Source organism: Cervus elaphus, chromosome 20 (genome assembly GCF_910594005.1).
Source record: "Cervus elaphus chromosome 20, mCerEla1.1, whole genome shotgun sequence".
In the NCBI taxonomy this organism is placed as follows: domain Eukaryota; kingdom Metazoa; phylum Chordata; class Mammalia; order Artiodactyla; family Cervidae; genus Cervus; species Cervus elaphus.
In genome coordinates this window covers 102,144,105-102,172,034 of record NC_057834.1, presented here as the reverse complement: position 1 = coordinate 102,172,034, position 27,930 = coordinate 102,144,105, and the positions used below count along the sequence as shown (strand labels likewise).

General features: G+C 38.3%; 2 protein-coding genes across 5 annotated transcripts in view; both read left to right on the top strand.

Annotated features, from left to right (window-relative positions):
• The window catches only part of UBE2U (ubiquitin conjugating enzyme E2 U), a 67,201-nt gene that overhangs the window by 15,601 nt on the left and 23,670 nt on the right, over nucleotides 1–27,930 (top strand). For all 4 annotated transcript variants that reach the window (XM_043878204.1, XM_043878205.1, XM_043878207.1 and 1 more), the window contains 3 exons: nucleotides 1,491–1,611; nucleotides 12,150–12,198; nucleotides 21,050–21,138. In XM_043878204.1, coding sequence (XP_043734139.1) covers nucleotides 1,491–1,611; nucleotides 12,150–12,198; nucleotides 21,050–21,138 — 259 coding nt within the window. The remainder of the gene's footprint in view (nucleotides 1–1,490; nucleotides 1,612–12,149; nucleotides 12,199–21,049; nucleotides 21,139–27,930) is intronic.
• LOC122677896 (histone H2A.V) lies at nucleotides 3,669–4,314 on the top strand. Its single transcript, XM_043878208.1, has one exon. It carries the CDS (start codon nucleotides 3,739–3,741, stop codon nucleotides 4,123–4,125), a length of 387 nt encoding a protein of 128 aa, XP_043734143.1. The 5' UTR covers nucleotides 3,669–3,738; the 3' UTR covers nucleotides 4,126–4,314.

Sequence of the window (27,930 nt, the reverse complement as noted above, 5' to 3'; positions counted from 1 at the left end):
GACTCATGTCTATTGAGTCAGTGATGTCATCCAACCATCTCATTCTCTGATACCCTCTTCTCCTCTTGCCTTCAGTCTTTCTCAGCATCAGGGTCTTTTCCAATGAGTCGGCTCTTCACATCAGGTGGCCACAGTATTAGAGCTTCAGTTTCAACATCACTCCTTCTAATGAATATTTAGGGTCGATTTCCTTTAGGATTGACTGGTTTGATCTCCTTGCAGCCCAAAGGACTCAAGAGTCTTCTCTAGCACCACAATTCAAAAACATCAGTTCTTCAGTGCTCAGCCTTTTTTATGGTCCAACTCTCATATCTGTACATGACTACTGGAAAAACCATAGCTTTGACTATATGGACCTTTGTTGGCAAAGTGATGTCTTTGCTTTTTAATACGCTCCCTTGGTTTGTCATAGCTTTCCTTGCAAGGAGCAAGCATCTTTTAGTTTCATGGCTGCAGTCACTGCAGTGATTTTGGAGCCCAGGAAAATAAATCCGTTACTATTTCTACTTTTCCCCCCAATTTGCCATGAAGGATGGGACCATGAGTGTCTTGAGAGAAAGACAATGTCTCATTTGTCTTTGTCTCCAGGTGGACATATTGTAGGCATTTAATAAATGCTTCTTGAATGTTGTATGTAGTGGTTTGTCTTTTTCCCCTAAGAAAAAAGCCGCTTTAAAAATTCTATGTTCTATATGTTTTCCTATAGTTATGCTTTCTAATCCAGTGCTAGAAAATCCAGTGAATTTGGAAGCAACCCATATACTGGTGACAGACGAAATTCTGTACATGCCATGATCTTAATTTTTTGGATGTTGAGAAAACTACTTGTTTTTGTTGTTCAGCCTCTAACACTTCAGTTAAAGTTCAATCCAACACTTTCCAACCCCATGGACTGTAGCACGCCAGGCCTCCCTGTCTCTCACTATCTCCTAGAGTTTGCCTAAATTCATGTCCATTGAGTCGGTGATGCCATCCAAACATCTCATCTTCTGTCACCCTCTTCTCTTTCTCCTTTCAATCTTTCCCAGCAGAGAAAACTACTAGTGACACCAAATTAAGCATTCAGTGATCTGTGGGGATATTGAATTGCATGCAAGCTTTTAATACATGTGTTTGTTTATTCATGATCTAAATATCTCATGTTAAAATGTAATTATTTTTTTAATGGAAATGTTTCAGTGTTTCCTAATGTTTGGTTCCCTTTACACATAAATCAATTTAAAGTTATATGATAGGAAGGAATAATTTACGGGGAGGAACTTGTAACTTGCTTTGATCCTAATGTTTGGCTCATGAATGTACAGTGTAAAACCAAGATAGATCATGAGTGTCTTGAGAGTAAGGACCATGTCTCATTTGTCTTTGTCTCCAGGTGGACACATTGTAAGCATTTATGAATGCTTCTTGAATGTTGTATGTACTGGTTTGTCTTTTTCCCCTAAGAAAAAAAGCCGCTTTAAAAATTCTGTGTTTTATATGTTTTCCTATAGGTTATGCTTTCTAATCCAGTTCTAGAAAATCCAGTGAATTTGGAAGCAGCCCATATACTGATGAAAGATGAAACTCTGTACAGACTAATAATTCTACGACTTTTCCACCAGCCGTTACCATGTAAGAAGTGACTACTTATTGTTATTTGCCAAGTATTAATTATTAGTAGCAAGTAAATGATCTAGCAAGTAACTTGCAGTATTTTCTGTATCCATTTTCAGTAATGAAGTCATACTGAGATCTTTCCTGTTGTATCTGTGTCAAAGCCATCTGTGTCATCCTTTCTTTTTCTAAGTGAAGTAATTGACTTACAACGTTGTGTTGGTTTCAGATGTACAGCAAAATGATCCCGTTATACACATATATTTATCTATTTTATATATGTGTTTTTTCAGATTCTTTGCTCTTATAGGTTATTATAAAATATTGAGTTTAATTCCCTGTGCTGTACAGTAGGCCCTTACTGATTATATATTTTATGTATAGTCAAGTATATATGTTAATCCCAAACTCCTAATTTATCCCTGCTTCCCCCTTTCATAATGACAAGTCTGTTTGCTATGTCTGTAGGTCTATTTCTATATTGCATATAGGTTCATTTCTGTCATTTTTTAAGATTCCACATATAAGCAGTATCATGTTTGTCTTTCTCCATTTGGTTTAGTGTGATCCTTTTTTTTTAATTATCAAAAATTATAAGCTTAGTATTTTTAAATGTCATGGTCATATGGACAAATGGTGCCCGTGTCATAAAGATATGACATCAGTTTTTAACTCTCTGATCTACAGTAGCTGTTTCTTAGACTTCACCCTCAGTAACCACCAGATCTTACTAATCTGAGACTCCTTTCCCCTTGGTTAGGAAAACTGTCAGCATTTTTTTTTTTCTAGAGAGCTCCCCTTCTACGTTTTCCTTCAAAGAATCAATGTGGAAATGACTGAGGCTTTGCAGTCCTTCTGTTCTGTTGACCAGTGTTTTTCCGATACCCTTGGTCACTTCACTCTCTTCTTAACCAACAACCCTTTCGTAACTCTTAACTCCATCACCTCCATGGCTCCTTTGCTTTCTCTGCAATGAGAAGAGCAAAGCTATTGGCTCCTCTTGCCCAGAGGGGTTAGCCACAGGTAGGGTTGGGCTTCTGGTGACATAGCGTTTTCCTTTACAATCTGCCCTTCCTTTCAGTGGTACCCAACAGCATCATACGGTAACTGGCCTTGTTACCTCCCCAATCAGCAGGCGTTGCTGCTCAGGCTCACTCTTCCAGACTGATCTCTCTTGTGTTTCTTCTCTTCACTAGATGTCCATGGTCTCTTCTTTCCCCTTCCGGGACCTGCCAGTCCATTGAATGTGTACAATTGGCATTGAAGTTCAAGTGCTTTTCCACAGAGCATCTGAATCTGATGCAGTATTGATCAGGCATCTTTTTCAGCATCTTCAAATATGTCATGATTGTTGCAGAGTTCTTCAGAATTCTCTTGACAGTTTTAAGGCTGGTGTGTCCACAGAGGAATGGTACTTCTTCACACTGATCATATTTCTGACCAAGCAGAATCTGTAGCATTCCCTCGCTGTATCCTCTCCACTCAGGAAATGTTTGTGGAATGAGCAAATGAATGATATGTATCCGTTAATCTTTCATCAAGCCCTACAGTACCATCCTTGCACAAGAATATTCTATACAAAGCTATATTCATATTCTAGTGAATGGAAATTTAAGAACCGGTTGTAAAGAATTTTCATGATAAATGATTCTGTGCATTAGATTTTGGTTTTAGCCTGAAAGAGAAGGATGAGAAGAAACTGGAAGACAAGCTGGCCCTTTCTTTTCTTCTTTTCTCTCAGGGCAGTGTCACCCTTCATGCCTTTCAGTCCCCCAGCTTTGCCATCAACCCAGACAGGAAAGCTGTCCAGGTTGCCAAATCACCGAACAAATGAGCGACAAAGCAAATAGAGCTTTGGCAGGTTTTCACGGTTTGCTTTATGTGTGTTGGTGAAATATGTGGAAATCCAAGACAGTGAATAGTTTTCAGCTTGCCTGCCCTCACAGCAGGACTGGAGTAGTACCTTTAGTGCCAGGAAGAAAATGATTTTCTGCAGCTTCGTAGGGAAAGACTGCTGTAATGAAGCAGAAGCAGCTGCTGTGGTGGAAAATAAAGTGCAAAAAACCATGTTCGGGCAACGGCGGTCGGTGCTGCACTAGCTGCGGCGGCGGCTCGGCGGGACCGAGGGCACGAGCGGCCGAGACCATGGCTGGAGGCAAAGCTGGAAAGGACAGTGGAAAGGCCAAGGCCAAGGCAGTGTCTCGCTCACAGAGAGCTGGGCTACAGTTTCCTGTGGGCCGCATCCATAGACATTTGAAGACTCGTACCACGAGCCACGGAAGGGTCGGTGCCACTGCTGCAGTGTATAGTGCTGCGATTCTGGAGTACCTCACCGCTGAGGTGCTGGAGCTGGCAGGTAATGCATCCAAGGATCTCAAAGTTAAGCGGATCACTCCACGCCACTTGCAGCTTGCAATCCGTGGTGACGAAGAGTTGGATTCTCTTATCAAAGCTACCATAGCTGGGGGTGGAGTGATCCCTCACATCCACAAGTCTCTGATTGGAAAGAAGGGACAGCAGAAAACTGCTTAGAGAGTTGTTTTAACCAACCCTCTTCCTCCCTGTCATTGTACTGTAACGGGACAGAAGAAATAATGGGGTTATGTGGAATTTTTAAAACAGTTAAATGGAAAACCATAGACAATTACTGTAGACATGGTAAAAGAAACATTTGTACGTTCTTAGACTCGAAGTTTGATAAAAGTACCTTTTCATGTGGCAGCAGTTGTGTTGATTGGCTAGGTTTCTCCCATGTGTTTGTGCTGTGTTGGACATATTTTGCTCGTCCTTTGAAATTTTTAAAATTTTAAATTGGTTATATATTCAGAAAAATAAATTGGGAATCAACTTCTATCATGGTTGATACCATATTATATTGGATCTTAGATGCTACCTATTTGTAGTATATAACAATTATTTTACATACCACTAAAGAAAGAAAACTGCTAATTAAACCATGATATGTCATCAATTATAAGTTGCATCCAAATTTCAGAGATCTTAGAATATAAAAACATGTCTAAGAACTGATGAAATACAAGAGTGAAATTATTTTAATTACTTAATGAGCACTTACTTTGTGGCAGGTTCTGCACTAAGTGCTTTACTGATGAAATTTTATTACCCCTGTCTTAAAGGTATGGAGGCTGAGGCTCACAGAAGTTATATGGCTTGCCAGAAAACATCTATTTAGTAGATAGAAAAAGGCAGAACTAGGATACAAACCTAGATTTGGCTGACTCCAGAACCCGCACCCTTAAACCTAGAATTGAAGTGAAAGTTATGAAAGTTGTCTGCTTTTGGCTTAAAATTCCAGCTTTTAGTGATCTTTTATTGGTACAGTAATATTCAGTAATTTGTACAATATTTTAAAAATTATTTTTGTCGGTTTCTAAGTAACTATTGTAAGATTTAAGTTAATGTACCAGTTAATGGTCCATCAGGAAATTATATTTTTTCTGCCTGGAAGTCTTCATTGACAATGGAACTTCTTGAATGTTTTCTAATATAACAGTATCAGTACAAAATTCTCATTTTTAAAAACTTATTTTATAATGGAAATTTTCAAAAATAAAGAGAATAGTATGATGAAAAAAAAAAAACAAAAGAAAACAAAAAACCATGTTCACTCTAAATTAGATGGTCGTATAGTACCATGTGAATTTCTGTGAAAAAAAAAACATCTGGTGAGAATTAATTACCTATAATGAATTGGGCTTCCCTGGTAGCTCAGCTGGTAAAAATCTGCCTGCAATGCAGGAGACCCTGGTTAAATTCCTGGGTCGGGAAGATCCACTGGAGAAGGGATAGTTTACCCACTCTAGCATTCTTGGACTTCCCTGATGGCTCAGCTGGTAAAGAATCTGCCTGCAGTGCAGGAGACCTGGCTTTGATCCCTGGGTTGGGAAGATCCCCTGGAGAAGGGAACAGCTACCCTGTTGGGGTCCTTTAATGGACCGGAACCTGGTGGTACGGAGTCGACGATAAGAAAGTAAAAGAGAGAAAGAGAGAGAGAGAGAAAAAGACCTGGGGACCTAAGCTCTGATGGAGCAAAGGTGCTTTAATGATTTTCTATGAGTATATATAGGCTGTGGTACAAGAAACTTCTTTCAGGAATGATAAAGATCAGAAAACCAAACATACAGCAACAGTTACCAAGGGAACAAGGGGTAATGTTAGTCACAAGGTCAGGAGGCAATCCATATCTCAAGAAAGGGGAATGAGACTAAGCAGTTTTGTCCTAAAGAGAATGTTTACTAAAGGAGACCCAAGCCTGCTTCACACAATGACCTCAGTCCCTGGGAGCAGCGTGCTGTTCCGCTTGAAGAGGGACAAAGGACTCATGAGAGACAGCACGTAGGAATCCTCCTGTCAAACATTCCCTGACACTACCCACTCCAGTATTCTGGCCTGGAGAATTCAATGGACTGTATAGACCGTGGGGTTGCAAAGATTCAGACATGACTGAGCCACTTTCACTTCGATGACTTGAAAAAAAGGTCCCTACTACATTACCGCAAGAATCAGATCTCATATTCATTTAATATATTAATAAAGAGGTCTAGAAAGTACATAGAAGAAATTATTATCCCATTCTTAGATAACACAGAACTGGAGCAGATAATTAATTACATACATGAGAAACTCGAGAGGTAGCTAACTGTATCATCTCTGTAGGCATTAATTTTAGGCTACAACAATATTGTCAATGCATAAACTTAGATCCTGATTTTACTTCATAGTTTACAAAGTGCTTTCACATGCATTTTATCCATCTGATCCTCAGCTTCCTCTTCCTCAGTGGGGAAGCTGAAGATCAGTGATGAAAGGATTAGCCCAAGGCCACACAGAGCTAAGCTACAAGGCCAGAGAGCCAACCTGGATATTCCCATTGCCCCTCCAATGGGGTAATGCAATGAAAACCTCCAATTTAATGCAATGAACATAAAGTCATCCATTTGGGATCAAAGAATTAAAATTTCCAAGTACAGAAGAGAAGAGACCTGACTTCATAGCAGAACATTAATCTATGAAAAATTATCAGAAAGCCCTTTGAACAGAAGCCTAATGTGGATAATAATTAAATAATAATAATAATAATAATTTACCAAGCATGTGTAAGATGATAGCTTTCCTGACTCTGGTTTGCTGTGCCCTCATCCAAGCATGCTCAACTTGGAGCCTCACATTTCCTGTGATGAAGAAACTGTACATTTAGCTAGTGGAAGGAAAGCTAAAAGGCAGTTGTAAAATCCATTTTCAAATATTTGAAGGGATTTCCTATAGAAAAGGAAAATTTCTTCTCCGTTGCTCCAGGATACTAATATCAGACTAATATTGAAGCTACAAGTCAGTCATATCTTCCCCAGGACTGGTAGGTTGTAGCCACTGATGTCCATGATATACAGGCTTTGTCCTATTTTGTGTCAGAACGTACCTTGAATACACCAGGGACTTTTTTTTTATTCTCATAATCAGTGGTCTGGAATTAATTTTGTTATGCAAAGCCTAAGACTCCCATTTGGTATGTAGACGTGCCAGTGCCTCTCATTTCCCCAAGTTTGCCTACCATCTGCTGTGTGCTTGAAGAGCTAGGTCTTTACCTTGGTGGATTGACAAAAATGCACAAGCTGTGAGCTCAAACCCAGCTGTTGGAGATCCTGATGACTTTCCCGTGTCTCGGCAGCCTCTCCTCCTCGTGGCCTGTGGACTCTGACCCCCTTACTTACAGCTTGTGTGCTCACACATACCAGACTACTTGGAGCAGTCCTGGGGTAATTATGTTGAGTTCTCCCTTCACTCTCCCTCCACTTCCTTCACTCTCTTCATTCCAGTTTGAGCAATGAGTTACAGTCAGTTGGGTTAGCTGATCTTCCTAGATGTTGCATTTGCAGCATCCCTCATGGGAAAGTCCATCCAGCAGGTCCCAGCCGGCCAAACACAAGGAAGGATTTTCTAACCAAGTCGCTTACAAATGGGCAAGACAGTGTTAACAGGTGGTAAACTCCCTCTCACTGAAGGTATGCTTTCATAGCTTTCATTCATTTGGCAGAGCTTAATGACTTGATTTTCAGGGATGTTGTCAAAGAATATTTTGCCCAGTGTCAGGAGTTGGACAAGGGGATTTTTCAAGTGCCTCCCAAGTTATACTTCAATTTGTTTATGAAAACTTGGAGGTCTGGAAGAAGACAATGTATATCATAACTGTGTTGCCTCCTAGATTCTGAGTAAATTAGAGACTTTCTAATTTGTTACAAAGGGATTTCATATATAGTGGTCCCCCCTTATCCACCATTTCACTTTCCAGTTTTAGCCATCTGTAGTCAATTGCGATCTAAAAGTATTAAATGGAAAATTCCAGAAATAAATGATTCATGAGTTTTCAATTGTGCATCATTCTGAGTAGCATGATGAATTCTCTTGCCATCCAGCTTCATCCTGCCTAGCATGTGAGTCTTCTCTTTGTTCAGCATCTCTCACCTGTTAGTCACTTAGTAGCCATCTGTGTTGTCAAATGAACTGTCTGATATCTGAGGTATCTTAGTACTTCTGATCAAGTGACCCTTACTTAATCATGACCCCAAAGCACAAGAGTGGAGCTGCTGGCCATTCACACATGTCAAGAGAAGCCATAAAGTGCTTCCTTTAAGTGAAAGTTCTCAACTTAGTAAGAAAAAATATCATATCTGAGGTTGCTAAGATTTACAGTAAGAACAAATCTTCTATCCATGAAATTATGAAGAAGCAAAAAGAGATCCATGCTAATTTTGCTGTCATACCTCAAACTGCAAAAGATATGGCCATAAAGCATAAGTGCTTAGTTAAGATGGAAACAAGACATTAAATTTGTCCAAGATATTTTGAGAGAGAAAGAGACCATATTCACATAACTTTTCTTGCAGTATGTTGTTACAATTGTTCTGTCTTATTATTAATTATTCTTGTTAACCTCTTACTGTGCCTAAGTTACAAATTAAACTTCATCATAAGTATGTATTTATAGGGGAAAAAACATAGTATAATGTATATAGTGTTTCATACTGTCCATGTTTTTAAGCACCACTCGGGGGCTTGGAGGGTATCCCCTGCCAATAATGGGGAACTACTGTAAGCTCATACATCTTATCTTTTTTTTTTCAGTTTGTCCCAGTGAATTTTTATTTCTGTGTGGTAATATGGTCACATTTTTTTTTGTTTATCATGTTTATTTTGATATTTAAAGCATGCATGCGTGCATACTCAGTCACTCGGTTGTGCCCGATTCTATGCGACCCGGTGGACTGTAGCCCACCAGACTTCTCTGTTCATGGGATTTCCCAGGCAAGAATACTGCAGTGGGTAGCCATTTGATCCTCCAGGGGAGGGGATCTTCCCAACCGAGGAAGCAAACTGGCATCTCCTGTGTCTCCTGCATTGGCAGGTGGATTAACACTGAGCCACCTGGGAAGCCCTATTCAAAATATAGAGTTCATATAATTTAAAAAAATCTTTGGTTGAAACAAAATGTATAAGAATATAAAGATAAATAATAGTAGCCAAACCTAAGGTAATAATTTTTCTTTTAGCTAGGCATATTCCTTTAGCTTTTGTTAAAGAAGAGTCATTCTACTAAGTTTCAGATTCTTATCTAAATAAACTATAATTTAATTACTGACAGTCAAAATACAAGAATAGAGAAGAATTATAGAAATATTAGGGAGATTATACTACTAATTCACATTATGTAGTACTTTAAAAAAGAAAACACATGATGATTGTGCAAATACATCCCATTCTGCTTACAATGAGGAAGATGTGATAAGCATTTGATCACTTCTTCAGTTTAAGTTCTCAGTTGGTTCACTGTTCTTTTTAAAGTCCCCATTGCAACAGAACAAGTTTTAAAGAAACTTGTTTCTACAGCTGAAGCAGATGTTGTCTCAGAATTTCAGGTGTTTTTTTTTTTCTTCAAAGGGATATTGGTTGTTGAGTATTCCTATAAGAATTTTGTTTCCTCTGGAAAAATATTCTTTCTGAATATCAGGAGGGAGAAATTTAGTCCAGTAGTATAACTTGCTAATTAACATGAGCTTTTAGCACCATCATTCAACCATAATTTTGTTGTTGATGATTACAGTATTATCACAGATAGATTGCTATCTACAGATGTCAGGCAATGTAAAAATTGTGACTTTAACAGGGATAGTGTATGTGGATCTGTTTGCTGAGGTTACAAACCTCATTTTTCCTGTTTGTACTTCATTGAACCAGATAGTCCAATAACTGTTAAGTAAAGTTTTAAAGCAGTTTTACTAAAAATCTTAAGTATCTATTTTCTATCAAAGAAGTATTTGTTTATAGCTTTAAAGGACAAATAATCCAAATCAGTTTTTAAGGAAATACAGCAGACTTGTAAGCCCCACCATCCATAACTAAAAGCTGCCCCCACCCCCCACAAGGTACCAACAGCTTTCAACACATTTAGCTGTTTCTTTTGGAATTACCACTGTATTTCTAAGTGCATTCCATACTAAAATTCTAGGATTTTTCAGTTTAGATATGACTCATGGGCTTCTTCTGAAAGATAAAGATAGAAGTTTTATGGTGCCATTTCCACTCACATTTTCTCTCCCCCATTCTCCTAGTATCATTCATTTACATTGATATGACTTAGTAAATATTCTTCACAGATGAGCCATGACTGACTTTTCTTTTCTTGGACAAGTGGCCTGTATTTTTATTCCCTTGGTTTTGTTTTTTGGATTTATTTTGGTTTGTGTTTTGGAAGAATATCTACCATTTATTCTTCCCCCAGACTTTCTGACAAAACCGTGAAGAACAGTTTTGGTATTCAGTTTGGTTTCTTCCCTGGGAAACGCCTTTGCTGAGGCGCTCACTCATCCTCCTCTTCCAGTTCTGAAAGGGCAGTTCCCTCACAGGAATCCTGGGGAGACCGTTCTGCCACCTATTGAATGGGAGTTCTCCTTTTCCTCCTGGTTGGTTTGCTCCTTTATTTTGTTGAAGCACTTCTGCCAGGAGCTTTCTAGTATGGGAGCACTAAATCTTTCATTACTTCACATGTTTAAAAAGGTATTCACTCCACTCTCGTATGTTCATAATTTGGTTAAACTTTAGTTTGAAAATAGTTTTCTTTCAGAATTGTAAAGACTAGTTTCCAGTATTACCCTTAAGAAATCTGCTTTCATGCAGATGTCTGCTTCTCCACATGTGATTTATTTTCAGTGGAAGCTTTTAAAATCTTCTCTTTATTCCCAGTGATCTGAAATTTCTTGATAGTATTTCTTGATATAATTTCATTTTTTTCCTCCTCATTCATCATGTAGGGCATTTCATAGGCTGTTTGAATCTTGAACTCCTAATTCTTTAGTTTTGGACTTTTTTCTCATTTGATTTCTTTTATAATTCCCTTCCCCTCCAGTTTCCCTGTTCTCTCTTCTAAAATCTCCAAAGATTTGGATGTCGGATCTACTGATCTGTTATGCAACCTTTTTAAAAAATCTATTTTCTCCAATTATCCTTCTCTCTGTTTTTTGTTCTGTATTCTGGAAAATGTCCAGAAAAGTATGTTTCTCGTTTCTATTTTCTTCCTGTTTATTCTTGTTGTTATCATTCAAAATAAGGACTTTACTCAATTATCTACTCAGCTTTAACTGTGCATCTGTATAATGTGTGAAAATCATTCATTGAATGATGAATGAAAATGATGAAAGACAGTCATTCATTGAAAAGACTGGAAATTTTGGATACAGACTAGACTTGCTAATGGTTTTGTTTCATTATAGGATCATTCACTGAGGATCTGACCTTACCATTAGCTAGGTTTAACTGTTTCTTCTGAGATGAATCCTCCAGTCATATGCCTGAAGAAAGAAAGGTTAACTACTTACACTCTAGGAGCTGGACAAGGAGAGGGAGTAAGGAATATTGCTTATTCAATATGATCTGTTTGATTTATTCTCTGTCATCGGTCCCTTACCACACTCTTGTTCTGCTGTCCTCTGAATCTCTCTGGCTCAGTCTCTCCAGAATAAGGTATCTTCTCTCCTGCCTAGGCAGCAGTGGTCATCTGGTTGCATAGGATGAAGGCTATGTCTTTGGTATCCACGCTATACATTTCACCTTTCAGGGTTATCTGGTACCTCCAATTCCTAAGTTGTTTCTCAAGTTCTGAAGTGTAAATCTGTTTGCTTTTTATTGGCCTTCTCTCATCATGTCATTAGGTTTCAAATTTCTATAACCTGTTAAGATAGTTACCACTTGACATCTGCTTTCTATCTTGAACATTTTTCTTGCCATCTTTCTTTTGCTCTTCTTGAGGTTTTACACCTTATTTATTTATTTTTTTTTCGACCTCATGGACTGTAGCCCACCAGGCTCCTCTGCCCATGGGTATACTACAGGCAAGAATACTGAAGTGGATTGCCATTTCCTTCTCCATACACCTTATTTTTATTCCTTTCTTACTATCTTACTGGGGCTTTGGAAAGAATGCACATAGGGCCATATATTCAGTCTTCCTTAAGTAAACCAGAATCTTTTCATATTTTTCTTTATAGTGAAAGAGGATGGTTCTGAGTTGCCAAAAGAGCCAGATAAACTAAACAGGTAAGTTTTCCTTTATGCAGTTCTATGCCAATTTATACACTAAAAGAACTATTGACTTAAACTGTATTTTCTATCATAATTGTATTTTCATTTTTTGACTTAGAAAAATTATTCCATTTAAATATATCTTCCCTTCCAATACCTTTTAAAAATGATTTTTTTTCCAGGAAGAATGTGAAAATCTTGAGTTCTTTCTAGACTATTTAATTAACATTGAATGTAACTATATTAGTTGCCTGGTCTTTTATTTTTTATTTCTGAAAAGGAAAAAAAAAAAGCCCATTGTCTACATTATAGCCTGACCATTATAGATCATAAAAATCCAAACAGTTTAGGAAAAGAATAAGTCTTGGAGCAAAATGGTGAGAGTTAGGGTTGAAGCCATCGTGCACTTGGGAGACCACCTGACAGTGTGACCTTGAACGCTTGGAGGTGTGGGTTCTGCAGCTGTTAGGTTCTCTAACATTTGCATCAGCCTTAGTTTAATAGTCAACCAGACTATTCCTACATAGAAAATAGTCAACTTACTAGTGCTGAAATAATACTTATTTTATCTTGGTTTTATACTGTACATGCTCCAGAACAAGGATCCTCTTAGTGGATTAATAACAGTATAAAATGTTCCCCAAAAACTGAAATCAAAAGGAACACTCAGGTCCGGAGTCTGTCCCAGAATGTGCTGCTGCTGCTGCTGCTAAGTCGCTTCAGTCGTGTCCGACTCTGTGCGACCCCATAGACGACAGCCCATCAGGCTCCCCCGTCCCTGGGATTCTCCAGGCAAGAACACTGGAGGGGGCTGCCATTTCCTTCTCCAATGCATGAAAGTGAAAAGTGAAAGTGAAGTCGCTCAGTCGTGCCCAACTCGTAGCGACCCCATGGACTGCAGCCCACCAGGCTCCTCCGTCCATGGGATTTTCCAGGCAAGAGTATTGGGGTGGGTTGCCATTGCCTTCTCCCCCAGAATGTGAGACAATGTTATACCAAGGGGCTCTGTGCCTGGAAGTGTTAGAACTCAGAACGAGAAGACCGAGAACAACTAACGAAATGGTTCATTGGAACATGACAGCAAGATCACTGACCTCGTCTGTCCCCCAGCACTGAGATGAAGCCCAGCCAGTAGCAACGGTGGCATTTGTCCCAGGCAGGAGCAGGAAGAAGGGGAAACCCTGTTACAGGGAGGAAACTTTGGCCCTTTGATTCTTTGTCTGGGTGCTGAGTCCCTCATCAGACAGCACCGTGAGGATCCAGCACCGATCACAGTACTATAAAATCTGGACCATGGAAGAAAGAGTTCACTAGAACTGTATTCAGAAATGATTCAAGAACCATGCTGAGATCAACTCGTAGTTGGTATTTTCTTGGAAAATCAAGATTCATGACGTTGAAAGGGAAAAAAAAAAGTGAAAAGTGAGGAGAGAATAATGTCTAAAAGGTACAATGAGATTCTAGGCAGAGGGAATAGCTAGAGTATTGACTAATTGAGTATTGGATGTGAGCAAAGTGTGGTGGAGGGCTTCCTAGGTGGCTCAAGTGGTAAAGAATCCGCCTGACAATGCAGGAGGTGCAGGAGACACCAGTTTGATCTCTGGGTCAGGAAGATCCCCTGGAGGAGGAAATGGCAACCCATTCCAGTATTCTTGCCTAAAGAATCCTGTGGACAGAGGAGCCTGGCAGGCTGCAGTCCATGGGGTTGCCAAGAGTCGGACGGGACTGAGCATGCACACAAATGTGTTAGAGGATCAGAAGGAAGGCCACTGCAGTTGGAACAGAGCAAGAGGGAAGAAGAGATGGGTATGGAGGGAGTAAGAGATGTAGATAGGGCTTTATAAACTAGGTGAGGAATTTGTGGGAAAAGATGAGTGGTTTGGGCTAGGGCTAAGGGCATAAATGTGGAGTGGGAGATAAGTGGATGAAATGGTTGGATTCAAGGCTTTAGCTTGACTTATTTGGGGCAAGAGAGAAAGTAGAATCAAGGATTAGTAATAGATTGTGGTTTGAACTGGATGGGTACCACAGTGACTTACTAAGATGGGGGAGATTGGAAGATCACACTACTGGCTTAAACTAACAATCCCAGTTATTGATGAAGCTGTGATTGTGCTGTAGCGCTCCTGTGTTGCTATGCCTATTGACTGCCCACAGCCAGTTCAGAACACAGTTTAACAGTTTCTTGTCATGTCAGAGGTTCACCTGCCCTCTAACCCACTCCTAAGTATTTGCCTAAAAGAAATAAAAGTATATATTCACAAAAGACTTGTACACAAATGTTCATAGAAGATTATTTTGTAATATCCCAAACTGAAAACAACTAAAATGTCTATCAACAGTCAATATATGTATTCAGCAGTTGAATATATAAATAAATTGTGTTGTATTTATAAACTGAATACTCTCAGCATTAAAATTGTTGATACATGCAACAACATGGAATAGTAATACAGGCATTATGTTGAGGGGGGAAAAAAACTCAGTAATAAAAGAGTACATGCTGTGGAGTTCAATTTGTATGAAGTCTAGGATAGGCAAAACCCATCTATGGTGATAGAGACTGGATCAGTGATAACCCAAAGTGTCAAGGGAGCTTAACTGGGAAGGGGCAGTAGGGAACTTTCAGGACTAGTGAAAATATTCTGTAACTTGTTTGGGCTTATGGTTATTCAGGGGCATGTTTTTATCAAAACTCATCAATCTGTACTCAACACTTACACATTTTGTTGAATGTAAATTATACTTTAACAAAGCTAATTTTAAAGGTATTCAACTAACTTTACAACTCTTCTAAAGTTACTTCTAAAGTTCTAAAGTTACTTCAAATAAAATCTTTTTTAAAAAGGCATTCAAACTCTTCCAGTAAATAGAGACAGTGAATATGTTACCAAACTTCCAAATTCTGATTCTAAAATCAGAATTCATTACAAGAAAGGAAAAGTATAGGTCAGTATTCTCATAAACCTGAAATGTATAAATCCTAACCAAAATATTAGCAAATTAAACCCTCTGATATATAAAGAAGGGATAGTACATGATGACTAAGTGAGCTTTGTTTCAGGAAAGCCAGATTGGTTTAAAATTTGAAAATAAATGCTTGTAACTCCGTTAACCAAATAAAGGAAAAATAAAAACAGAATTATCTCTGTTAATCTAGAAGAAATCATTAATACTCATTCATGATAAAAAATTCTCACCAAACTAGGGATAGAAGAGAATTTCCTTATTTCAATAAAGGGAATCTACAGAAATCAAACCAGTTAATCCTAAAGGAAATCAGTCCTGAATTCATTGGAAGGACTGATGCTGAAGCTGAAGCTTCAATACTTTGGCCACCTGATGCGAAGAACTGACTGATTGGAAAAGACCCTGATACTTTGAAGATTGAAGGCAGAAGAAGAAGGGGACGACAGAGGGTGAGGTAGTTGGATGGCATCACCAACATGAATTTGAGTAAGCTCCAGGAGTTGGTGATGGACAGGGAAGTCAGGCGTGCTGCAGTCCATGGGATCACAAAGTGTCGAACATGACTGAGTGACTGAATGGAATTGAACAGAAATCTAACAGCTAACCTCACACTTAAATGTGAAATGTTTAATCCTTTTCTCCTGAGTTTAGGAGCAAGGCAAATATCCACATTATCACTCTTTCTATCTGACATTGTACTGGAATCCTAGCCAGTGCAATGAGGGAAGAAAAACAAAAGTTATAAAATTTGGAAAGAATACAGTAAACCATTTGTATTCACAGATAACACAATTATATACATATTGAAATCCAAAAGAATATACAAACTTGAAAGTTTGAAAATTAGTAAGTAAATCTAGCAAGGATCTTAGCTAGAAGATGAATATTCAAAAATTAACTGTTTTTATATACGAGCAATAAACATAAAAATGAAACTTTAAAAATACCATTACAACAGCATCAAAATGTAACAAAAGATGAGTATGACATTTATACTGAAAATCACAAAATATATATGGGAGGATTTTTTTCAAGACCTAAAGGAATAGAGATATACAATGTTTACCACTTAGGAAAGACTCAATATTATTACAGTATCAATTCTTCCCAAATTGTAGATTCAGTTCACTCTCAGTCAAAAATCTCAACAGCCTTATTTTTTTCCTGGCAATTGATAAGGTGCTCTAAAATGTATCTAGAAATGCAAAGGGTTTAAAATAATAAGGCAGTCTTGAAAAAGAACAAAGAGGATCAACAGTCTCAGAGACGAGGACATACTAGTAAGCTAGAATAAATTGTACTGTTATTGGAGCTACTCAGGTCAGATTCCTGTCCCTGTGCCGGTTATCACTGAGGTCCTGATTTAGAGCCAGTGGTACGATCCAGTCCCCACATCAGACCACAGGGCGTGTATGGAATGGGAGAAGAATGGAACAGCTTTTGGGGAGGCAACCACAATGTCCAGTGTGACAACCTCCATGTATGTATTAGTTTTATTGGACCTGAATCTTAATGAGTATGAGTTTGACAGGCACAGAGGGCAAAAGAGTCTCTAATAGAACTGCTTGCACAGACATGGATGTGTAAGATTGTGGTACACTTAGGATCATCAGGAAACAGTTCCATGTGATGGAGCCTCTGGATGTGAGGATGAATGATGGGAGAAAAGGTTGGAAATGGCCAGATGATGAACCACCTCAAATTCTATGTAAAAGTTTTTCGATGTTATGCTATAGAAGCAGATAACCTACTGTGGCTTCCAAGCAGGGACATGGTAACCTGGAATAGGGAGAAACCAAAGCAGAGCAATCAGATATGACTGAAGTGACTGCATACGCGTGCACAAGGTAGAACAGCAATTAGGAAGCTATTTGGAGTTTGCAGGAGAAAAGTGATGAGGTACTTATCCAAGGCAGTGAGGAGACCAGCTGACATTGAGTGCTGAGGGGTGCTGAACCCCTCCTTGACTCTCTTCATGCATGCTTTCATTGAATGCTCACAACCACCACTGGAGAAAATTCTGTCTCTGAAAACGGGAAGAGGTTAGGTAACTTGTTCAGTCACACAGCTAATCAATAATGGTGCCACCGTGTTTTAACCCAAGCCAGCTAATTGGGTTAGCTAATCATAGTCATGATACTACATGACTAATGTAGTCATGATACTACATGACTCTTCATGATTGATTTGTTGTTGTTGTTTTAGTTGCTAGTTGTGTCTGACTCTTTTTTGACCCCATGGACTGTAGACTGCCAGGCTCCTCTGTCCATGGGATTTCCCAGGCAGGAATACTGGAGTGGATTGCCACTTCCATCTCCAGGAGATCTTTCTGATGCAGGGATCAAACCAGTATCTTCTACATTGGCAAGCAAATTCTTTATCAGTGAGCCATCAGAGAAGTCCTCATGGCTTATTAGCTAATTTCTTTTTAGTGCTTAATAATATTCCATTGTCTGAATATATACCACTTAACTTATCCATTCACCCATTGATGGAATCTTGGTTGCTTCTACATTTTGGCAATTATGAATAAAGCTGCTGTAAACATCTGCATATAAGATTCTGTGTGCACTTAAGTTTTCAGCTCCTTTGGGTAAATACCAAGGAGTGTTATTGCTGCATTGTGTGGTAAGAGTATGTTTAGTTTTGTAAGAAACCACCATGCTGTCTTACAAAAAAGCTGTACCATTTTCCATTCCCTATCCAGAGATATTTAAGGATTTAGTCATTAGGCTTTGGCAATGGCTGGGGTGTTGCTTGCATGAAACAGGGCTACCGTGATTCTCTTCCTTTAATGATCCAGGGAGGCCTGGTGTGCTGAGATTCATGGGGTTGCAGAGAGTCGGACACGACTGAGCAACTGAACTGAACTCAATGATCCTTTTGGTTTCCTTCACTCCCCGCCCCCTGCCCCTTAACTATGAATTGGTTTCTGCCCTTTCTTTTCTAAACACTTATTCTTTTGGAATTTGTTTTCCCTAATGGTGTCATCTATCAACTTTTATGTTGATTTGACCTAAATCTCTTATTTCCAGTCCCAATTTCTCAATCACACTCCTAGAGGTCATCACCTACAACCCATGTTTAAAATTAAACTCATATTTTACTTCAATTTCTCTAGACACTTTGTATTAATAGCAAAAATAACTGGCCTTCTGGGTTTTAGGAGAATATGTGACCCTCAAATTCCTTTACTTTTCACACTCTATCAGGCAGCTGATTCAGTCAGTTCTTTAGCATTCTCATAAATTCATCTCCTCCCCTTCATAATCTTTGCTCCCACCCTAGTACTGGCTCTCAGGATCTCTTGCCTAAGTTACTGAATTTATTTCCTAACTGGTCCTCTTGCATTTAATCTCTCATATAATCTACTCTGCATGCTAGTGCTAGAGAAAATTCTTGCTCAAACACTGGTTTCTTAGTTTACTTGCCTTATTTGAGAACTTCTGATTACTCTCTATCACCTAATAAATCAAGATTACTGAATCAACTCTAATCCATTCTCTGCCTAAATTTGAAGACCTATCATTGCCTCATTTCACCTATTTTTTAATTAAATGCCAATTCCTCTGAAATTGGAACTTTTCCCTCTGGTCAGTTATCTTGTTACTAATCACATCTTCCCCCAGCATCCTCTCTATGTAGGCATGAACACACTGTACTCCTTGCCATCTAAGCTATTGTTAATACTGTTTCCCTAAAATACCTCCTTCCTTTGTCCCAGGTCTAAATCCAAGTGACTCTTTCCCAAGTGGCTCCAAAATAAAGTTACAGCTCCCTCCTCCAACTTTCTTCCTTATTGCCACTGCCAAAGACAGATTTTTCACCATAGTCTCCAAATGTCTGTTAAATGATGTGACCATTTATTATGTTAATATATAAAGCTATTCTACTTAATAGTTCAGGTATATATCGTATTTTCCCAACAGGATAATAAACCCTGATGTTCAGTTTAAAATAATGTCTTCTACTTTTTCGTATTCTTAATGCCAAAAATAATACTCAATAAATTCCTATTATTGGTTGAAACTATAAACACAGGTGTTTTTATGCTGTATCTATCCATTAGTAGTTTATCTGAGTAATAATAGTAAATAATTATTGTTCTCTTATTTTAAGGGGTTGTTTATAGAGTTGAAGGTGCAGATATTCCCAAGTGTTCAAGGCATTCTGTTTCGTATATTCACACTATACTAAAGTTATACCTTTTAGGGTAATATTTTTAATTATTCTAGGGGAAGAAAAGAAAGCCCCTGAAGGCTAACAGCTTGAAATTGAACAGGACACCATTGGGAAGGGAGAGGGTCATGGGTCGTCGTGAAACAGACAAAAAACAATGGAGACGATTGTGCCTGAAGATGGTGTATTTTTTTCACGAGACAGTATGTTGACAGTCTCCTTCCTCTTGGGTCATTGTTGTCTGCTAAATGATCTGTGACAGCAGATTGATCACAAGCTTTTTCATGCAGGAGATATAATGCAGTCTTTCATTTTGTTACCTCCGTTGCCAAATGCCGAAACATTTTGTTGGCAAATTAATGTTAGTTTAGTATATCATTTAGTAGTATAAAGCGCTGAGTGTAGCTCTGGAAGCAAATAGTAGTAGTGATTAATTTATCTTCACGAAGTTTCAGGTTTCTACTTAAGTGTGATTACAGATGCAATAGCACACTTGAAAAATGTTAGCCTTGAAATTTAGATGTCCGTAATTATTATTTAAATAAATGAATGCATTAACACATTCAGGTATTGCCCTATTACTTTCAAAATTGAGTCAAATATTTAAGCACCTATGATTTAAAAATTAATGCTAATAACCTATTATAACTGAAAATTTGCTTCTTCCTCCAGAGCTAGGAATTTAAAACAGACATAAGGTCTTTTACATTTGATGTTTAAGCACCCATTCAAGCCAGTTAATTGATGATTTCACATGTCTAAAAATTATCTGAAAGTAGTGTTTTGTTTATAGAGTATTGAGAATCCCTGCATTCAAAATGTTTGTAGGAAAAAAATCAGAAATGCAGTTATCTAAGAGTAAGAGACTGTTTCATAATTCCTGTTTAATGCTTTGTAGCAGTTTTTGCTCTTCCATTAGGATTTGGTAACATTAGCACAGAGGAAGGAAATGTGCTGGCAGTAATATTAGAAAAGAGTTGTTTATTTTCCCTCTTTGGAAGTGATCAGATTTCTGTATAAAAATTAAACTAATCTCAATTCTGGAGTTTCTTTTCTCCTCATAATAAAAAAGAAATAAAGGTGATTTTACTAAAATTCGGCATAGAAATGTAAGAAAGTTGTTTATTGTAGAAAGAGAAAATATACAGCTGTGATGCTTTATTTAAAGTTCTTTTTACTGTTAGTCACAAAAGACAGTTATATTAAACCTACTTTTTTTCTTTTTATAATATACACATGTATGCACATTTATACTTATTATTGAAAACTGGTTTGGGCAGATCTTTTTTGTGATTTGCATGTATTAGTGGAAAATTATGTTAGATTCGTTTGTTAGAAATAACCATGCTAGAATTTGCAGATCAGCCTAATGGTTTGTGGGGGCTTCCCAGGTGGCACTAGTGGTGAAGAACCCACCTGCCGGTACAGGAGACATAAAGAGGCACGGGTCAATTCCTGGGTAGGGAAGATTCCATGGAGGAGGGTGTGATAGCCCACTCCAGTATTCTTGCCTGGAGAATCCCATGGACAGAGGAGCCTGGCAGGTTACAGTCCATAGCATTGCAAAGAGTCGGACACAATTGAAGTGACTTAGCACACGCACACACACACACTAATGTCTTATAACCAAATATCTGAAAGAGTCCACTCTGATAAAATAATTTTAAAAAGCAAGTTTGCATGCTACTCACTGCCTGATTTTATTTTGTATTTTCAGATCAATTAAATCAGTCTCATTTAGTGATTACTACAAGACATGGTCTGGAATAGCCACATCAAAAGCCACAGAATATTACAGAACTCCATGTAAGGTGATCTAGCCTTGTCTTATTTTGTGGGGAGTGGGGTGGTATATTAATCTATGAACATTCTTAGCTTGTCTTGCCTTCAAAGACTAATTGACACATATTTGGAGTTTGAGGGTGATAAGCTTCTTTTTTGGCTCCATATACTAATCATTCAATAACTGTTCATTTAGTCCCTTTTGTATAGAGTCCTGGACTAAAGTCTGATCAAAAGCCAGAAGGAAAGATAGACAGTTGGAGGGATAAAAGATAAAGTTCTCAGTTCTTTGAGATTTACTTTACTCCCTCACCCCAGAAGGAAGCCTTTAGAGCAGGTGGAAACTTTTTAATTCTGAACACAATTATCCCCAAAGCCAGAGGCCCCTAAGTAGAAAAACAGTAAGAAAACCTGGGGCTGCTCAATTATATCAGTCTAGTGAAAAATCATCTGTTACCATCATATAGTAAGAGCTGAAAAGATGCAACGGGAGAGCTGGACAACTTTCCGGTCCCTTTTAATCTAATCTTTAGAGTGCTATTTTCTGATTTGTATCAAAGTCGGTTATCCAGTATGCACACATTTCTGAAATGTGACTTTCCTCCAGCCATCCAACTGAAATGGTACATTCTAAAGTTATCAATGACTTCCGAATTCTCAGATTCAGTGATTACTTTTTTGAGTCCTTATCTTACTTGAAGTCATATTAGCTATGCTCTCCTTATGACTCCATGGTTTTCCTCTTACCTTTCCAAGTGCTCCTCTGCCTCTTTCCTTGGCAATAACTTCTTCATTCAGTATTCGCTGCCCAGCTCTCTCTGAAAGACATCATCCATTACTATGGTTTTCATTAGCCCACGTGCCAATAATTCCTAAAGCCTCATCTCTAACCAGACTGTCATCTGAATTTCGAATACATATTTCCAGCTGTGTAATAAGGTACCTCATATCTAAGATGTCCCAAAATGAACTCATTATGTTGCCCCCAAACCTCTTCTCCCTCCCTGATTATTTCTCTTGATTAGTAGTCGATCACCATTCTTGTATTTACTTGCTGAGCCAGAATCATGTACATTTCCCAGTCCTCTTTATCTCCCTCATTAAGCCGTATTGTTTATCTCCTGCAACATTACAAATGTTTTCCCTCTATTCCACCTGTGTGACCACTGCCTTGATTTGTGATCTCATCGTGTTTCATCTCATCCTTGTGATAGTCTGGTTTTAAGAGAACAAAATATCACCCCCCAAAAAATCGTATCTAGTAATAAGAGCAAAAAGAACCTCCCAGGTGGCGCGATGGTAAAGCACCTGCCTGCCAATGCAGGAGACATAAGAGGTCTGGGTTTGATCCCTGGGTTGGGAAAATCCTCTGGAGGAGAAAATGGTAACCCACTCCAGTATTCTTGCCTGGAGAACCCTATGGACAGAGGAGCCTGGCAGGCTACAGCTCCATGGGGTCGCAAAGAATTGGACATGACTGAAGCAACTTAGCACACAACACCTAAAAGGAGTACTAAACATAATAAATATAAAAATGTGAGATCAAGTAATTTCTAAGAAATTACTTGCTCTTTCAGGATGTTGGCTATTAGTTATTTTGTAATTACACTTTATCTTCCTCACTGAGTCATGGACTAGTGGTTAAGAAAAATAATTTGTTTAAGGTTCTTTAAGAAATAGTCTTTAGCAACACTATCAGTATGTAAGAGTTTCATTGATTTTGGTACCAGAATACATGAGCGTTGACTTCATTTCTAAGATTTTGCTTGACTGTTTCTTAGTCAATTCAGCAAATGCATCTTGAGTACTTGTTATGTAAGAGGCCCTGAGGAGCTCAGATGGGTTCCAGGAGATGAGAACCCTTAACAGACGTGTGGAGAGGCAGTTGCCTTGCTTCAGGGAACAGTTCAGTGTCCAATTCCTTCAACCAGAAAACAAACAGGTTGTTACAGGATGGTGCTTTATGGGATAACATGTAAATATTAGAGGCTCTGGAAAACTCCAAGCTGCTAAGGAAATAATAGAAGCACATGCCCAATTAAAGAAAATTGGAAACGATTTCTTATAATAAAGAATAATTTTGAAATGGAAGAAATAATGCAATATCACTGGCTGAAATTTCTTCAAAAGAGTTTGACACCAAAATATTAATTTGGTTCTTGTTTCTACATCTGTCACTAAGCTAGTATGTAATTCATTCCTTTTTGTGAAGGCAATAGCTGGTAATAGTTACCTCTAGCCCAGAAGAATTTCTGAGACTCTGATTGTAGCCCGTGGTGCAAGATTTCACAATCACTCTGCCTCTTTTTCCTACAGAGATTTGTATAAGAATGTTTCAAAAGCTTTCCTTCAATAATAACCAGCACTTAATTAAAAAAAATTAAATGTAAACCTTACATGTTCTGCTGGCCATTTTGTCTTTGGATAGTTCAGCTGGATAAGATCCAATACTATCTTTTTAATGGCTTAATTTCCTGGCAATAATAAAGATGAAGCTTTCAGATGATAGAATGCTCCTTCAACTACTCAGAAATAAAAGAAACTTCTATTAACTTCATTTTTACAGTTATATTTTTATCACTGGAAAGATTATTAAACTCTTGTGCATATTTTAAAAAGCTTTTTATTTTATGAGTAGTGATGAGTGGTTATGATTTTGAGTTTTAACTCTATTGCATATATCTGTGCCACAAATAGTAAGTTTATTCTTGTATGATACAGAATAACTGTATAATAGTGTTTACAAAGTATATGCCCTATGGTTTTTTTAATTGAGATATAGTTGATGTACAATATTATGTAAGTTTCAAGCATACAATGATAGTGATTCACAATTTTTAAAGGTTATATTCCATTTATAGTTATTATAAATTATTGGCTAAATTCCCTGTGTTGTATAATATATTTTTGTAGCTTGTTTATCTTGTGCTTAGTTGCTTGTACCTCTTAATCTGTATTTTTTAATCATTTCAATATTATTATTCTTTTTTCACTTATCAACCAATATTTACTGAACACCAAATTTCTGTCATCCAGTGTTGTATATGAACCCAATGAGCTGGGCATTATTATTATTACTCTCTTTAACACATGAGAAAACCAAGACCAAGGGAAGCTAAGTAATTTACCTAAAATCACACATGGAATATGACATATTGGTAGCAGTGTAAATTCTGGACGTATATTGCCAAGACCCTGCAATTTACTAGAAGTGTGACCTTGGGCAAGTTTCTTAACCTCTTTGTGTCCCAGTTCTCTCATCTGTAAGATGAGAATAATCACAGAACCTGCCTCATAACACTGAGACTCTCCAACAATGCCTAGTGTACAGTGAGTGCCCAGTAAGTGTGGCCCAAAGACCTGAACCAGATCCTCTGATTCCACATTCACTGTTCTTTGTTTTATATTATACTGCCTTCATAATATGATATAAAATTGTTCTTTCTATATAACTTGAGATTTAAATTCAAACTCTGAAGTATGTGTGGTACATTTTCAATAATTACAATTATTTATTCATAATCATAGCTAATCACGGGAAAATGTACTGATGATCCACTGTTCTCTGTCCATCACTACAGGATGGCAAATAAAAAGTTTGGCAGAGAATAAACCAATACATCTGGTTGTGGGCAGCAGCACCTTAATGACAAAATCCGATCCCCATAAGGAAATGTTTATGTTACAGGAAAAGAATTCCTTCAGACCAGTGTACCCTGTGATAGTGAGTGGAGGCTTCCTGGCATTTGTTTGCTGTCAGCAAGACAGACCAAACAGCCTGAAGCATCGTGGGAATGCTTGCTTTCACCTTGGGGTACTTTCATTCCTTGAGCCTTTGAACTAGTGATGAGGGCAGGTATCTCCAAAAATACATTTAGATGCAAGAAGCAGTATCATCAAATTCCAGTGCAGTGGTTTCAGTCTCGACCACTCATTAGAATCCCCCAGAGGAGCTTGTGAAAATTCCCATGTAAAAGGTGCACCCCCAGACCAATTACAATAGGGTCTCGGGAGCAGGACCCAGGGAGAGTAGTTTTTACAGCTCCCCAGGTGGTTACAATATTCAAGCAATGGAAAGGCCCTTGTAGGAAAAGCCTGATGTCAGAAATTAGAGACTCCTACTTAAGTGAATTTAGGTTAGTCATTTAACTCTTTGTATCTCATTTTTCATTTTTATTCATTGACAAAAATATTCTATCCTAAGTTGTTCCTCTATGGTTAGCATAAGGTAGGATGTGTGAAAATAGAACTTACTAAGGTAAGTTAATGCTTATATATTTCTTTGGACATGACAGTCCCAGAGTGGAAAAAATTTTTTCAGATCAGCCTATACAGATATTGGACAATAGGTGTATTATAGAAGAAAACAGTAGAAGTGATGTCCAGTAATCCTCAGAAGTAAAGGCAGGAAGAACTATACTATGGAGGCAATGGAGGATGCTTTTCTACCAAAGATTACAAAATTGCCACAGTGTCAAGTTCTGGTAGTGATGAGAGATTTTAATGAAGAATTTCTGACAAAATCTCACCAGTTCTCATTTCTTCATTAGTCCCCTTTGAACATCATCCACTGAACATATTCTCTGTCTAGACAGCAGGTTGTACTGAAGACAAAAAGATAAGCATTATGATAAGCTTTTTGAGGCATTTACGGTTAGATGGTAGGAGACAGATGAGTGAAAAAACTATGAGAATAAAATTTTCTTAAGTCACTCAGTCATGTGTGACTCTGCAACCCCATGGACTGCAAGCATGCCAGGCTTCCCTGTCCTTCACTATCTCCCGGAGTTTGCTTAAACTCATGTCATCAAGTCGGTGATTCCATTCAACCATCTCATCCTCTGTCACCCTCTTCTCCTCCTGACTTCAATCTTTCCCAGCATCAGGGTCTTTTCTGATGAGTCAGCTCTTCACATCAGATAGCCAAAGTGTTGGAGCCTCAGCTTTAGCAACAGTTCTTCCAATGAATGGTCAGGGCGGATTTCCTTTGGGATTGACTGGGTTTATCTCCTTGCAGTCCAGGGTACTCTCAAGAGTCTTCTTTAGCACCACAGTTCAAAAGTATCAATTCTTTGGTGCTCAGCCTTCTTAATTGTTCAACTCTCACATCTGTACGTGACTACTGGAAAAACCATAACTTTGACTAGACAGACCTTTGTCTATAAAGTGATGTCTCTGCTTTTTAACTCATTGTCTAGGTTTGTCATAGCTTTTCTTCCAAGGGGCCAGCATCTTTTAATTTCATGGCTGCCGTCACTGTCCACAGTGATTTTTTTTTTTTAAATTTTTTATTAGTTGGAGGCTAATTACTTCACAACATTTCGGTGGGTTTTGTCATACATTGATATGAATCAGCCATAGATTTACACGTATTCCCCATCCCGATCCCCCCTCCCACCTCCCTCTCCACCCTATTCCTCTGGGTCTTCCCAGTGCACCAGGCCCGAGCACTTGTCTCATGCATCCCACCTGGGCTGGGGATCTGTTTCACCATAGATAGTATACATGCTGTTCTTTTGAAATATCCCACCCTCACATTCTCCCACATAGTTCAATAGTCTGTTCTGTATTTCTGTGTCTCTTTTTCTGTTTTGCATATAGGGTTATCATTACCATCTTTCTAAATTCCATATATATGCGTTAGTATGCTGTAATGTTCTTTATCTTTCTGGCTTACTTCACTCTGTATAAGGGGCTCCAGTTTCATCCATCTCATTAGGACTGGTTCAAATGAATTCTTTTTAACGGCTGAGTAATATTCCATGGTGTACATGTACCACAGCTTCCTTATCCATTCATCTGCTGATGGGCATCTAGGTTGCTTCCATGTCCTGGCTATTATAAACAGTGCTGCGATGAACGTTGGGGTGCATGTGTCTCTTTCAGATCTGGTTTCCTCAGTGTGTATGCCCAGAAGTGGGATTGCTGGGTCATATGGCAGTTCTATTTCCAGTTTTTTAAGAAATCTCCACACTGTTTTCCATAGCGGCTGTACTAGCTTGCATTCCCACCAACAGTGTAAGAGGGTTCCCTTTTCTCCACACCCTCTCCAGCATTTATTGCTTGTAGACTTTTGGATAGCAGCCATCCTGACTGGCGTGTAATGGTACCTCATTGTGGTTTTGATTTGCATTTCTCTAATAATGAGTGATGTTGAGCATCTTTTCATGTGTTTGTTAGCCATCTGTATGTCTTCTCTGGAGAAATGTCTGTTTAGTTCTCTGGCCCATTTTTTGATTGGGTCATTTATTTTTCTGGAATTGAGCTTCAGGAGTTGCTTGTATATTTTTGAGATTAATCCTTTGTCTGTTTCTTCATTTGCTATTATTTTCTCCCAATCTGAGGGCTGTCTTTTCACCTTACTTATAGTTTCCTTTGTAGTGCAAAAGCTTTTAAGTTTCATTAGGTCCCATTTGTTTACTTTTGCTTTTATTTCCAATATTCTGGGAGGTGGGTCATAGAGGATCTTGCTGTGATTTATGTCGGAGAGTGTTTTGCCTATGTTCTCCTCTAGGAGTTTTATAGTTTCTGGTCTTACATTTAGATCTTTAATCCATTTTGAGTTTATTTTTGTGTATGGTGTTAGAAAGTGTTCTAGTTTCATTCTTTTACAAGTGGTTGACCAGTTTTCCCAGCACCACTTGTTAAAGAGGTTGTCTTTTTTCCATTGTATATCCTTGCCTCCTTTGTCAAAGATAAGGTGTCCATAGGTCCGTGGATTTATCTCTGGGCTTTCTATTCTGTTCCATTGATCTATATCACAGTGATTTTTGAGCCCAGGAAAATAAAGTCTGTCACTATCTCCATTTTTCCCCA